The sequence below is a fragment of the Leucopleurus acutus genome (assembly GCF_964270905.1).
Source record: "Leucopleurus acutus genome assembly, chromosome: 7".
NCBI lineage: Eukaryota > Metazoa > Chordata > Mammalia > Artiodactyla > Delphinidae > Leucopleurus > Leucopleurus acutus.
In genome coordinates, this window is record NC_139150.1 from 56,869,695 (window position 1) to 56,885,123 (window position 15,429).

Below are 15,429 nucleotides of genomic sequence, written 5' to 3' on the forward strand. Positions count from 1 at the left end.
TACAATGAACTGTTTTATTCCCAGTCATTTTTGCCATCTTTTACATCAAGTCACATGGACTCAGTTTCACCTGATTTCCTTCTTTTTCTGGAAGTTACAGCAATAGCAAATGTATAAAACTACACCAAATCAAATCAAATTGTAAAGATCAAAACTGCATTAATGTTGCTAGTTTACTTTGAGGGCTAGCCCTGGGGAACAGGACCACCTATGAAATTCTTTGTTGATGCACCATTTAATGAATTGGTCTTAATTTATGATTTGAAGAAAGTGGTTGAGAAATTCCAACAGTAGTGACTTTGGCCTCAGATTACAGTCTGTCTTGCTTGATAACATTTTTTAAAAAATCAATCAATTAATTAATTTTTGGCTGTGTTGGGTCTTCGTTGCTGTGCTTGGGCTTTCTCTGGTTGCCACGAGCGGGGGCTGCTTTTCATTGTGGTGCGCAGGCGTCTTACTGCGGTGGCTTCTCTTGTTGCGGGGCATGAGCTCTAGGCACGCGGGCTCAGTAGTTGTGGCTCGCGGGCTGTAGAGCGCAGGCTCAGTAGCTGTGGCGCACGGGCTTAGTCGCTCCGCGGCATGGGGGATCTTCCCGGACTCTAGGGATCGAACCCGTGTCCCCTGCATTGGCAGGCGGATTCTTAACCACTGCGCCACCAGGGTAGTCTGGTTGATGACATTGTTTTAGATTTATACTTTAGATTTAACTTTTTTTTTCCAGAGTGAGAGGTTTGACACTCTGACTTTTTGTCTAAAAAGTTGGTGGTCCAGGTGCGAAAGTGAAAAGTGACAGTGTCCTTAAATGTAAAACTTGTACTGTTTTTGTGGAGAAAGGTTATGATGAAGCATTATTATACGAGCAATGGCTAATTCTTTGGCAGCAGTGTTCTGGACGTAGCCTGTTCTGGGCCTGAGGTTATGCATAATACAGAGCTTCACAAGTAGCCTAGCGGGTGCAGATAGCTGTCTGTGCCCAAAGGTGAAGAAAGAGTGTGAGAAGCACCGCCCTTCCTCCTCCTGCTCCTTTCTCAGTTGGTAGATGATAGTAATAGCAACATAGTTCAGGATAAGTAGTGCAAATACAGATTGTAGCTGGACAATTTTTACTGGTATAGGGCCCAGGCTGGGGTCGGGGAAATGGTAATATGCAATATATATATATATATATATATATATATATATATGTATGTATAAATATATATATATATATAAAGTCCTAAGTATGTTGTGCTTACGATTCCTATGTAAGAAAATCTGATGTGTTAAGATTTAAAATTATAATTAAAAAATAAGATTTTTGTTATACGCCTGAACTTACAGATTTTTAAAGTTCTGTCTGAACATTTTAATTGAAGTAAATGAACACACGCACAAAATATTCACAAAGGTAATATTTAGAGTTTTGTAAATGTATTCCTTGTTTAACTTGAGAGAAGAAAATTTGGTTCAGAATTTTTTGGGGGTGAAAAACTGCCTTGTTTTTCACAACACAGGAAAATATTTAACTCTAAACATAATATTGATTTTGATTGTAGATATATTTCTAAACAGGAGCCTGAATAAATCTATGTTTTATATTTTGGAATACTCACATTTATTTCTGATGAAGAAAAAGTTAGTATTTATAACACTCTTAAATACTGCCCTCTCCCCTTTCAATATGTGACCAAGACAATGTAATATGTTTATCCATATCCATTTGGTGCGATTGTCCATATGCTTTTAAGATACTGAGTATGTATTTTTAGCTCATTTTAAGCTAACATACCTTGGAGAAAATAAAATGTATAATATTTCCATATTGCTGATGAAAATTAATTTTAGACTTGACTGCTCCCCCCACCTCTTTTTTGAATCAATAGAGTCGTTTATCAGGTGTATAACATTGGCCAAGTCACTCCTTCCCCGACTCCAGGTTTTCTCATCTGACGAAGCTTGACTTAAAGCTTTCACAAAAGCTAGTTGCAGGTGCAGTGTAGATAAAATGTGAAAGACAAAACCTGAAAACTCTTAGAAAACAAAATAGAATGTATTCATGCCCTAGAGTAGGAAAATATATATTTTTTAAACAGAAGATCAAGGCAAAAAATGAAGAAATTGGATTATATTAAAGTTAAGAGCTTATGTTTATCAAAATATAGTTTAGAAGGTTGAAGGGAAAGTTACAGGGTAAGAGAAGATATTTGATATATGTACACACACATACATATAGATATTTGCAAATACACACACACACACACATTCTTCTAAGAATAACCAGACTATATACAGAATCTCTATACATTAATAAGAAAAAGACTGACAGTGCCATAGTAAAATGAGCAAGAGGATTGAATAAGCACTTTACGAAAGAGGATATCTGTAGGGTCAGTGAATATATGAAGAGATTTCTTTAGTTATCAGAAAATGCAAATAAAATCCAACTTGAGTACCATTACACACCTTCCAGAAAGACTAAAATTTAAACGATCAACAATGCAAAGTGATGATGAAGATGTGGAGCAACAGGAACTTTCACACATTGCTGGCGGGAGTATGATATCGTACAACCACTTTGGCAAAAGTTTGGTAATAACGATTAAGTTTGATCTGTACATATCCTATGTCCCAGTAGTTTCACTGTTAGGAGGGTCTGTGCGTGTGTGTATTTGAGAACCGTGTGCCCACATGCAGCAGAAGATGCATACAGCAATATTAATAGTGCTGTTTGCAGTTGCCAATAATTAGAAAAAAAAAAGTGACCACCAAGTAGTCACCCCTACAAATAAATATTTATACGAAGGCGTACTAAGTAGGAATGAAAGTCAATGAACTTCAGTTACCTAGGTCATCATATTTGAATCTCACAAAAAAATTGAGTAAAATATAAAAGATAAAGAATGTATGTATAGGGGGCTTCCCTGGTGGCGTAGTGGTTGAGAGTCTGCCTGCTGATGCAGGGGACACGGGTTCGTGCCCCGGTCCGGGAAGATCCCACATGCCGCAGAGCGGCTGGGCCCGTGAGCCATGGCTGCTGAGTCTGCGCATCTGGAGCCTGTGCTCCGCAATGGGAGAGGCCACAGCAGTGAGAGGCCTGCATACCGCAAAAAAAAAAAAAAAAAAAAAAAAAGAATGTATGTATATATGGATGCTTATGTTTCTGTACATTTAAAAAACTGTTGTCAGGGTTTACACACAGACATGAAACTATAAAGCCCAGCAAGGAGATTAATAGCGTAAGTGCCATGATGGTGACCATCTTTTGAGTAAGAGGGGGATGTATTTGGAAAAGGGTACCAGGATCTCTGGGGTGCCAGAAGTATCTTACTTCTCACACTTGAGCAGTGGGTACTCTGGTGTTTGCTTTATAATAACTCACAAAGCTACATATTTGTGATTATGCATTTTTTGTATGTGTGCTATCTATATTTTGCAATTAAATTTTTAAAAGAAGTTTGTCTTTAAAAATTAAGATAACTTCTAAAGGTGGATAAATTCCAGCTATAAACCATGACTCAATTCATAACTTGACTCAATTCATAACATGACTCAATTCATAACTCAATTCATAACTTCCTTCTAAGTTTTGATCATATGATTATGTATTTTTGGTTTTACTGTTGATGATCTTTCCATTGTTAGTAATTAAGTGTTGAAATACTATGGGAAAGCAATGGTGTGCTGAGCTACTTCATACAGGCACATGAGAATTGAGAGTGCACATCTTTTCCAACCCCATGTTCAGTGACATCACATTGGTAAGCTCAAATTGGCCATGATGGGAGTAGTTACAACCATGGAAATAGGCAAAACCCACAAATCAGGGTTCCCCCACCTCCCTGGAAAGTTGCTGGTTAAACATTTACTTGCACACCACTCTGATTTGCCATATTGTGTGAGAGGTGTTTAAAGAAAAGGTATCAACTAAACCAATACTTATTTTTCTCATGGTACTATAAACAGCACTTGAACTCTAGCAAGTTATTTTACTTTTGTGTGTCTCTCAATTTTACCTTTAAAACAGAGAGGTTAACAGTAGCCACTAAAAGATAAGTTAATACAAGCACAGTATTTTGTATAGTAAGTACTCAGTAAATTTTGCTGTTTTAAAAAAGTCATGTCAGTAAGGTGAATATTTGGGAGAATGCAAGCATTTCCTTTAATGTGAATCTTCACAGTTCTTTTACACATTTGTCATATAAATGCTGAGAAATTCTTCACTTGTATTCTGTTGGAATAGGAAAGCTAAATAACTACCTGGAATGTTTTCCAAATAATATTTCATTATTTTACTTTTAGGTTATTCCTCCTAAGGAGTGGAAGCCAAGGCAGTGCTATGATGACATTGACAATTTGCTTATTCCAGCGCCAATTCAGCAGATGGTCACAGGGCAGTCAGGACTGTTCACTCAATACAACATCCAGAAAAAAGCCATGACAGTGAAGGAGTTCAGGCAGCTGGCCAACAGTGGCAAGTGAGTAGATTCAGTTTACTATTTTTATTTCTTTCGAAGATATAGGTGAACATGGTAAGTAACCAAGTAGATGGGAGCTTGTGGTGAAAAGCAGGAGTCTTCTGCACAATCTCTTTCAGTCCTCATTTAACTGTTACTGTTTTCTGTTTTTCAGGTGGTTGCCTGCCTACTTACTTTAGTTTACTGCTAGGGAAATTGTTCCTCGTTTTATCATCTCATTCATAATATTTGTAAATGGTTTTTTTCCTATCTTTTAGTTGCCATGAGTTTTTGATTCTACACTTGATTCGTCTTTGTTAGGCAAATTTTCTTCTGTGTGTGACAATCTTTAAGTCTTTTTTTTTTTTAAATAGCATTCCTCTTTTTTAAAAAATTAATTATTTTTGGCTGCGTTGGGTCTTTGTTGCTGTGCGTGGGCTTTCCCTAGTTGGCATTGAGCAGAGGGCTACTCTTCGTTGTGGTGCGCGGGCTTCTTATTGCAGTGACTTCTCTTGTTGCAGAGCATGGGCTCCAACAAGTTTCCGGGGAGGTGGGGGAACCCTGATTTGTGGTTTTTGCCTATTTCCATGGTATAACTACTCCCGCACAGGCACGCGGGCTTCAGTAGTTGTGGCACGTGGGCTCAGTAGTTGTGGCTCGTGGGCTCAGTAGTTGTGGCTCGCGGGCTCTAGAGTGCAGGCTCAGTGGTTGTGGCGCACGGGCTTAGTTGCTCCATGACATGTGGGATCTTCCTGGAGCAGGGCTCGAACCCGTGTCCTCCGCATTGGCAGGCGGATTCTTAACCACTGTGCCACCAGGGAAGTCCTGACAATGTTTAAGTCTTAAATGATAAGTTATATATATTAGAAGATGAGTAATTTAAAAAGAAAATCCTTGAATGACTTGAAGGGCCACCAGTATTGTGTTAGTCACCTGCTGCTATCTAACGAATCACCCCAAACCTTAGTATCTTAAATCAATAAACATTTAACATCTCAGTTTCTTAAGGTCAGGAATCTGGGAGTGGCTCAGCCAGGTGGCTGTGGCTCAGGGCCTCTCCTGAGGTTGCATTCAAGTTGGCTGGGGCTGCTGTCACCTGAAGGCTTGACTGTGACTAGAAGATTTTCTCCCAAGATTGCTCCCCTTACGTGGCAGTTGGCTGGAGTCCTGAATCCTTTGCCACATGAACTGCTCCTCGTGTTGTGGCAGCTGGCTTCTTCCAAAGCAAGTGATCCAGGAGTTACCAAGATGAAGACACAATGTCTTTTCATGACCTGTTTCTTGACTGTCATTTCTGCCATATTCTATTTGTTATAAGCCAAATGCAGCCCATACTTAAGGGGAGGAGAATTAAGCTGTAAGTCTTGAAGGGAGGTGTATCAAAGAATTTGTGGATATATTTTAGAAACTATCACAGTTATGATTGTTATTAAATTGCCCCCCCACTGTTTTTTTTTAAAAGTTTCTGATATGGTGGTTAAGGCCTTAGATCAAAATATTAATCTGGAAAAAAAATACCCCCCCAAAACCAACCAACCAATCATCCAACCAAAAAACGTCAGTGTCTAAATTCTCTGGATGGGTATTCATGAGATTAAGTCCTTTGGATAAATTTAGTTGATATCTTTTAAAAAAAATTTATATTTGACATAGTAAGCACTTGATGGTACTTGAAGAATCTTTTTTCTGTGTGAAGTTCCTATTATGGAGCATTCTGGCTAATCCAAAGCAATTAGACATTTTATAATTAATTCAAGTCCCTCTTGAATTTTTTTTAAACATCTTTATTGGAGTATAATTGCTTTACAATGGTGTGTTAGTTTCTGCTTTATAACAATTGAGTTTTTTTTCATAGGCATTAGTAAAGCCTCATTGTTTCAGATTTCATTGATTGAGAATGTGAAACTTTTATTTGGACTAGACTTGTTTGCTTTTATACTCTTTAAGAACTCTTTAATAAGTTCAATGCTAAAACAAGATTGCAGAAGCAATTTTATCCAACTTTTTTTTTTCCTAACCCAGTGTTAGAAAGATTATGGGGGTCCCAGAAGAAGAAGAGAAAAAGAAAGGGTCTGAGAAAATATTTAAAGAGATTATAGTCAAAGACTTCCCTAACATGGGAAAAGAAATAGTCACCCAAGTCCGGGAAGCACAGAGAGTCCCATACAGAATAAACCCTAGGAAAAACACACCAAGACACATATTAATCAAACTAACAAAAGTTAAATTCAAAGAAAAATTATTAAAAGCAACAAGGGAAAAACAAAAAATAACATACAAAGGAATCCTCATAAGGTTATCAGCTGATTTTTCAGTGGAAACTCTGCAGGCCAAAAGGGAGTGGCAGGATATATTTAAAGTGATGAAAGAGAAAAACCTACAACCGAGATTACTCTACCCAGCAAGGATCTCATTCAAATTCGATGGAGAAATCAAAAGCTTTTCTTTTTTTTTTAAAGATAATTATTTTATTTTTTAAAATATTTATTTATTTATTTTTGGCTGCCTTCCTTCTTCATTGCAGTGGCTTCTCTTGTTACGGAGCACGGACTCCAGTAGTTGTGGCACGTGGGCTCAGTAGTTGTGGCTCGCGGGCTCTAAAGCACAGGCTCTGTAGTTGTGGCACACTGGCTTAGTTGTGCTGTGGCATGTGGGATCTTCCTAGACCAGGGATCGAACCTGTGTCCCCTGCATTGGCAGGCAGATTCTTAACCACTGTGCCACCAGGGAGGTCCCTCAAAAGCTTTTCAGACAAACAAAAGCTAAGAGAATTCAGCACCACCAAACCAGCTTTACAACAAATGCTAAAGAAACTTCTCTAAGTAGGAAACACAAGAGAAGAAAAAGACCCGCAAAAACAAACCCAAAACAATTAAGAAAATGGTAATAGGAACATACATATCGATAATAAGCTTGAATGTAAATGGACTAAATGCCCCAACCAAAAGACACAGACTGGCTGAATGGATACAAAAACAAGACCATATATATGCTGTTTACAAGAGACACACTTCAGACCTAGGGACACATACACACTAAAAGTGAAGGGATGGAAAAAGATATTCCATGCAAATGTAAATGAAAAGAAAGCTGGAGTAGCAATACTCATTTCATACTCATTAAATAGACGTTAAGATAAAGACTGTTACAAGAGATAAGGAGGGACACTACATAATGTTCAAAGGATCAATCCAAGAAGAAGATATAACAATTATAAATATTTATGCACCCAACATAGGAGCACCCGAATACATAAGGCAAATTCTAACAACCATGAAAGGAGAAATCGACAGTAACACAATCATAGTAGGGGACTTTAACACCCCACTTACACCAATGGATAGATCATCCAAACAGAAAATAAACAAGGAAACACAAACTTTAAATGACACAATAGACCAGATAGATCTAATTGATATTTATAGAACATTCCACCCAAAAGTGGCAGAATACACTTTCTTCTCCAGTGCACATGGAACATTCTCCAGGATAGATCACATCTTGGGTCACATATCAAGCCTCCGAAAATTGAAGAAAATTGAAGTCGTACATCTTTTCTGACCTTAACGCTATGAGATTGGAAATCAATTACAGGAAAAAAACCGTGAAAAACACAAATACATGGAGGCTAAACAGTGCACTACTAAATAATCAAGAGATCACTGAAGAAATCAAAGAAGAAATAAAAAAATACATAGAAACAAATGACAACGAAAGCATGATGACCCAAAACCTATGGGATGCAGCACAAGCAGCTCTAAGAGGGAAGTTTATAGCAATTCAATCTCACCTCAAGAAACAAAAATCTCAAACAATCTAACCCTACCCTTAAAACAACTAGAGAAAGAAGAACAAAGAAAACCCAAAGTCAGTAGAAGGAAAGAAATCATAAATATCAGAGCAGAAATAAATGAAATAGAAACGAAGAAAACAATAGCAAAGATCAATAAAACTAAAAGCGGGTTCTTTGAGAAGATAAACAAAATTGATAAACCTTCAGTAAGTGGTGCAGGGAAAACTGGGCAGCTACATGTAAAAGAATGAAATTAGAACACTACCTAATGCCATACACAAAAATAAACTCCAAATGGATTAAAGATGTAAATGTAAGACCAGACACTATAAAACTTTTAGAGGAAAACATAGGAAAAACACTCTTTGACATAAACCACAGCAAGATCTCTTTTGACCCACCTCCTAGAGTAACAGAAATAAAACCAAAAATAAACAAATGGGACTTAATTAAACTTAAAAGCTTTTACACAGCAAAGGAAACCATAAACAAGACAAAAGGCAACCCTCAGAATGGGAGAAAATATTTGCAAATGAAACAACAAAGGATTAATCTCCAAAATATACAAACAGCTCATGGAGCTCAATATCAAAAAACCAAACAATCCAGTTAAAAAATGGGTGGAAGACCTAAATAGGCATTTCGCCAAGGAAGACATACAGATGGCTGAGAGGCACATGAAAAAATGCTCAGCATCACTAATTATTAGAGAAATGCAAATCAAAACTACAATGAGGGGCTTCCCTGGTGGTGCAGTGGTTGAGAGTCCGCCTGCCGATGCAGGGGACATGGGTTCGTGCCCCGGTCCGGGAAGATCCCACATGCCGCAGAGCGGTTGTGCCCGTGAGCCATGGCCGCTGAGCCTGCGTGTCTGGAGCCTGTGCTCTGCAACGGGAAAGGCCACAACAGTGAGAGGCCCGCGTACTGCAAAAAAAAACAAAAAACAAAAAACTACAATGAGGTATCAGCTCATGCCAGTCAGAATGGCCATTATCAAAAAAGCGAGAAACAATAAATGCGGGAAAGGGTATGGTGAAAAGGGAACCCTCCTGCACTGCTGGTGGGAATGTAAATTGATATAACCACTATGGAAAACAGTATGGAGGTTCCTTAAAAAACTAAAAATAGAACTACCATATGACCCAGCAATCGCACTACTGGGCATATACCCTGAGAAAACCATAATTCAAAAAGAGACATGCACCACAGTGTTCATTGCAGCTCTATTTCCAATAGCCAGGACATGGAACCAACCTAAATGTCCATTGACAGATGAATGGATAAAGAAGATGTGGCACATATATACAATGGAATATTACTCAACCATAAAAAGAAACGAAATTGAGTTATTTGTAGTGAGGTGGATGGACCTAGAGCTTGTCATACAGAGTGAAGTAAGTCAGGAAGAGAAAAACTAATACCGTATGCTAATGCATACTATGGAATCTAAAAAAAAAAAAGGGTACTGATGAACCTAGTTGCAGGGCAGGAATAAAGAGGTAGACATAGAGAATGGCCTTGATGACATGGGGTGGGAGGGCGAAGCTGAGGCAAAGTGAGAGTTGCATCAACATATATACACTATGGAATGTAAAATAGTTGGCTGGTGGGAAGCAGCTGCATAGCACAGGGAGATCAGCTTGGTGCTTTGCGATGACCTAGAGAGGTCGGATAGGGAGGATGGGAGAGAGGCTCAAGAGGGAGGGGATATGGGGACATGTGTATGCATATGGCTGATTCGCTTTTTTGTGCAACAGAAACTAACACGGTATTGTAAAGCAATTATACTCCAATAAAGATCTATTTAAAAAAAAACTATTAAATAGCTTAGTTCATTTAGTGGAACCTCTACTTGACTACTTTGATATTTCAAGAGACTGTTTGTACTTGGAAATAATCAGATAATACTTACTAGAAAATGTTGGTTAATATCCTTAAAAATCATCATAATTATTATGAGAAAGTTCTGTGGGGTTTCAAAGGAAGGTAAACCTTCTGTGGTAGTTAATTGGAATAGTGTAATTTCATTTCGTAGGTGCTACTGAGATGGATTTTGAAGGAAGGTCAGAAACATTACAAAACTAATGTATGCTTATTTAAAAATTCAAACATTATAGAAATGCGTAATTTCAACTCCCAGAGACAATCATTGTTAATAATACATGGCGATTCAAAATATCGATGAGTACAGAGTCTCAAAGTCCTGTGTTCTCTTGTCACGGAGAAACTTTGATTATCATCTCTAGCCCATTTGATTATCGTAGCATGGTGTCAGTTTTCTATTTAGAGGGAATTTATCTTACTAGGTACTTACTTTATTCATGTCTCTGTTTTTTATTCTGGTGGCTTAGTTGTAGATTGACTCTTCCTGAAGGTAGCCGTTCAGCTGACAGTCTCTGTTTTGTGTTCCACTGTGTACCCAGTGCTTGGTACAGTATCTGGGACATGGTAGGTGCTATTTCAATATATGTTGATTGAAAAAATAAATAGTGTCATGAAGCTAAAATATACTTGAAGTAGTATAAATTATTAAACAGATTGTAAAGATTTACTTATTAACAGAATATACATTTCTTGATATTCTGAAGTTCAAAGATAATTTAAAAAATAGTGGACTCTAGGGACTTCCCTGGTGGTCCAGTGGTTAAGAACCCATGCTTCCAATTCATTGGGCACAGGTTCCATCCCTGGTTGGGGAACTAGGATCCCACATGCCACGTGGAGTGGTCAAAAAAAAAAATAGTGGACTCTTTTTTTTTCGTTACAAAATATGACTATCATGAGAAATTGTCTGAAAGATTATTTCCAGATTAAATGTCATTTCTTTCAAAGTTGATGTATCTTTTGAGTTGCATTAATTTCACTATAATTTTTGTAACATTGTTACCTTTTTTTTTTTTTTTTTTTTTTTGCGGTGCGTGGGCCTCTCACTGTTGTGGCCTCTTCTGTTGCGGAGCACAGGCTCCAGACACACAGGCTAAGTGGCCATGGCTCACGGGCCCAGCTGCTCCGCGGCATGTGGGATCTTCCCAGACCGGGGCACAAACCCTTGTCCCCTGCATCGTCAGGTGGACTCTCAACCACTGCGCCACCAGGGAAGCCCCTGTTGTTACCTTTGAAATTTATATTTTTATATTTCCTCTGTGAGTTTCATACGAAAATTTATTTCAAATGCCAGCGAAATGGGTTTTAAACCTCAAGCCAAGGCTCTACTTGTCCACTCACAGCTACACTAGGATCACATGGTCTTCATAACAGTTATGGAATGGTCCTAAGATGGGACTGATTTTCATGGTAGGCAAGAGGCATTTTTCTGGTCTTTCTGTTCATCTGTTCTCCTTCAGTACATGCCCTTGCATAGGTACACAGTACATAATGTGCTTGGTGGTAGAGAGGATAACACGCTCATTTGGTTAATAACATAACTTAGTCCAAAGAAAATCTGGAGACCTCCAACATATCTTTACTATAAAAGTTTGTTGAGGTGAGTAATACGCTGCTTCCCATCGCTTACATTGTTGATCTGTACTTTCTTCTAGGCATGGAGCTAAGTGCTTTACAGAATTATCTGATGGAGTCTTCACAACAGCTCAATTGTTATTATCCCTGTTTTATACAGGAGTAACTGAGGTCCAGAGAGATTCAGTCTCCTGTCCTGGGTTATGTAGCTTATAAATGGCAAAGCCTGGATTTAGATCCAAGCAGTCTGGTTCTGGAGCCCTGTCTCTTTTAACAACTGTGCTATAGTGAATGAAAGGTTCTGGGTAAGAAGTGTGGTTGAATCAGTTTTGAGCAAGTTGATGCTGGATTTGTGGAATAGGCGTGATTGTTTGGCAGTCCATTAGGGATGGAAACTGTAGCCAGGTTTCATTAGAATCAGGTACCAAGTAAGTGAACTGGTCCCTTTTTCCAAGTTTAGTATCAGTGTTTGTTTCAAATATTCAGGGATTTTAGACTTTAACCTCAATAGCTAATACCCAACTATAGCTTTCTGTCTTAGAGTTATGGGTTGCTAAAAATTGATCCTGACTGGGTGAGTATATGGTGATAGATTCTTTAGGTCTTCTCATAGTGAAAGGCAGTTTAGGCTTTCAATTTCTAAAATCTAAGAAGTTTCTTTAGAAGTCATAATAAACAGCATCTTTGCTACCTTTTTTTGTCACCTGACTCTGACCTCTGGTTAGCTTGTTTAGCTTGTGCCTGGAATGTCTGTTACTACTGGAACCCTCTAATCAAAGCATTAGAATGAAGTGGAGTGGATTCTTTCACGCCCATCCTTTTTATTTTTGGTTGCCCTGTGAGATTAAATCTGTAAATTACTCTTTATTTCAAATCCAGTTGTTAAATTGTTTGGCATTCTCGCTTATTGCTTAGATAACCAGTTTGGCATCCCCAGTGCAGTAGATGTAGATGTTGCTTGTTCTATAATTCTTCAATCTAAAATGTCCAGTAGGCTTGATAGGGATTGCTGCTTCTGCTAAACACCTTTTTCACTATGTGTGTTCCATTGCTTTCTCAGTTTGTTGATTTCTTTGCTAATTTTTTCTTCCTGTAGAAACATTGTGGGTTTTTTTTTTTTTTTGGTAATAATATAAGATTATTGTTCAAAATCCAAATAATACAGAGAAGTACCTTTCTGTAATTCCTATGTAAGAGATAACCATTAGTATTAATAGTTTAGAGTATATTTCTTTCTGGCCATTTAATGTACAGTTACAGATCTTTTTTTTTTTTTTTGCGGTACGTGGGCCTCTCACTGTTGTGGCCTCTCCCGTTGCGGAGCACAGGCTCCAGACTCGCAGGCTCAGCGGCCATGGCTCACGGGCCTAGCCGCTCCGTGGCATGTGGGATCCTCCTGGACCGGGGCGCGAACCCGTGTCCCTTGCATCGGCAGGCGGACTCTCAACCACCGTGCCACCAGGGAAGCCCCACAGATCTTTTTGTTATGTAAATAGGATCATAGTATTTTTACTGTTCTGTAATCTGCTTTATTCACTGTGGAAAGATTTTAATGTCAATATACAGAAAGATCTGCCTTATTTTGTGTTCTTTTATTTAACATAGTCCTAGTTGCTGGACGTAAGCTTGAGGTTTCAGTTAATGCTGCAGCAACATCCTGGGTCATATATCATTGTATACATCTCTATGTTGTTGAGATGAATTTCTAGAGTTGAATTTTAGGGTCAAAGGGGCATTTTTTTTTTTTTTTTTTTTTTTTTTGTGGTAGGCGGGCCTCTCACTGTTGTGGCCTCTCCCGTTGCGGAGCACAGGCTTCGGACTCGCAGGCTCAGCGGCCATGGCTCACGGGCCTAGCCGCTCTGCGGCATGTGGGATCTTCCCGGACCGGGGCGCGAACCCGTGTTCCCTGCATCGGCAGGCGGACTCTCAACCACTGCGCCTCCAGGGAAGCCCAAAGGGACATTTTTTAAGGCTATTGAAAAATTATACTCTGATACCAGTATATACCCCAACTCCAGCTGTGTAAGAGAAGTTTCATTCTTTACTACCGTTTATATATTAAGCATTTGCCAATCTGATAGGTGCAAAATATCTTATTTTAGTTTTACTTTCTTGGATTTTTAGTGAGATTGTCCTTTGTCAATTTTTCTATAGAAAAATATAAGAAATTTTAAGTGAATTACATATAATTAATAATAAATATTAAATTATATATAACAAATTACATATATTCTAAGTTATATGTTTTGTCTTTGTAAGTCTTTTATTCTAAGTTATATGTTTGTCTTTTACATATAAATCTCTAAAATGTCCTAGTATAGTATAATTGGTTAAAGATTTTAGAAAATATTTTGAAAGCTAAAATAATATTAAGTAGTTTTCTATTGTTGATACTTTCATAAAAATATTTTTCTTATTCATCAGAAAATGAGGTTTTCATATAGTTATTTAGGAATCTTAGAGTCTTCAGAGATCTATGATAAACACATGTATATATTTACTTGTTAGATTTGACAACATGAGCTGCTGCAGTGTTTTCATTTTGATAGAATTTTGTTTAGAAAGTGATTTAAATCAAGTGGGTAGGGAAAATCTTAAAATTGTCTTACTGTTTTGTGCTTTGTTTCATCTCCCTTTTCCAGGTATTGTACTCCGAGATACTTGGATTATGAAGATTTGGAGCGCAAGTACTGGAAGAACTTAACCTTCGTGGCACCTATCTATGGTGCAGACATTAATGGGAGCATATATGATGAGGTATATTTCTATTACAGTGGGTTTTGTAAAGCATCATTTCATGTTACTATTTTTGTTACCGTTTTCAGTGGTCGAGAAGCAGTCATTTGTTGTGCTTTGTGTGACCCATAATTCTTCACAGGACAAGAGGAAATAAAGACACATCAGTATGATTTCTGCTGCTTCTGTTTTTTACATTGAAACCAGCTAATTGTACAAATATGTGAGCCTGTTCAACAGTAATATAGTATGTGGTTATCTGGCTGATCTTCAAATCACACTCAAAATTTTTAAAAGCAAAGCACATTATAAAAATACCTGGAAAACAGGGAATATTATTCATAATAGTACCATCTTAAGGCAAAAGCAGTATTGTAATATGTATTCTTCCTGTAGTTTTCCCCTAATCATTTGAAATAGTTATATTAAACATGCTTATAGGACTTCCCTGGTGGCACAGTGGTTAAGAATCCGCCTGCCAATGCAGGGGACACGGGTTCGAGCCCTGGTCTGGGAAGATCCCACATGCCGCGGAGCAACTGAGCCCATGCGCCACAACTACTGAGCCTGTGCTTTAGAGCCTGCGAGCCACAACTACTGGGCCAGTGTGCTGCAACTACTGAAGCATGCGCACCTAGAGCCCGTGCTCCACAACAAGAGAAGCCACCACAATGAGAAGCCCGAGCACCGCAACAAAGAGTAGCCCCCGCTTGCTGCAACTAGAGAAACCCTGCGTGCAGCAACAAAGATCCAACACAACCAAAAATGAGTGAATGAATGAATGAATGTATAAAGCAAAACCAAAACAAAACATGCTTATATTCTCTTTTTTATCCCCCCCACACAAATTGTGAGAGTTTTTTCTTTTTTAAAAGTATATATTACATATTTCCAGTTATTTTTCATGAGAGCATAATCTGCTTGATGTAATCTAATCCTTCTTGCCTCCCCTGATACTACTTGAAATCCTATTTTTAAAAAAAAATCTTTTGTTTTATTTAGAGAAAT

The 15,429-nt window shown here is 38.1% G+C and overlaps 1 protein-coding gene across 2 annotated transcripts in view; it reads left to right on the top strand.

The window, feature by feature from the left end:
• Window positions 1-15,429, top strand: part of KDM4C (lysine demethylase 4C) — a 395,353-nt gene that overhangs the window by 35,654 nt on the left and 344,270 nt on the right. For both annotated transcript variants that reach the window (XM_082842831.1, XM_082842830.1), the window contains exons 3-4: window positions 4,279-4,454; window positions 14,328-14,442. In XM_082842831.1, the coding sequence (XP_082698957.1) occupies window positions 4,279-4,454; window positions 14,328-14,442 (291 nt within the window). The remainder of the gene's footprint in view (window positions 1-4,278; window positions 4,455-14,327; window positions 14,443-15,429) is intronic.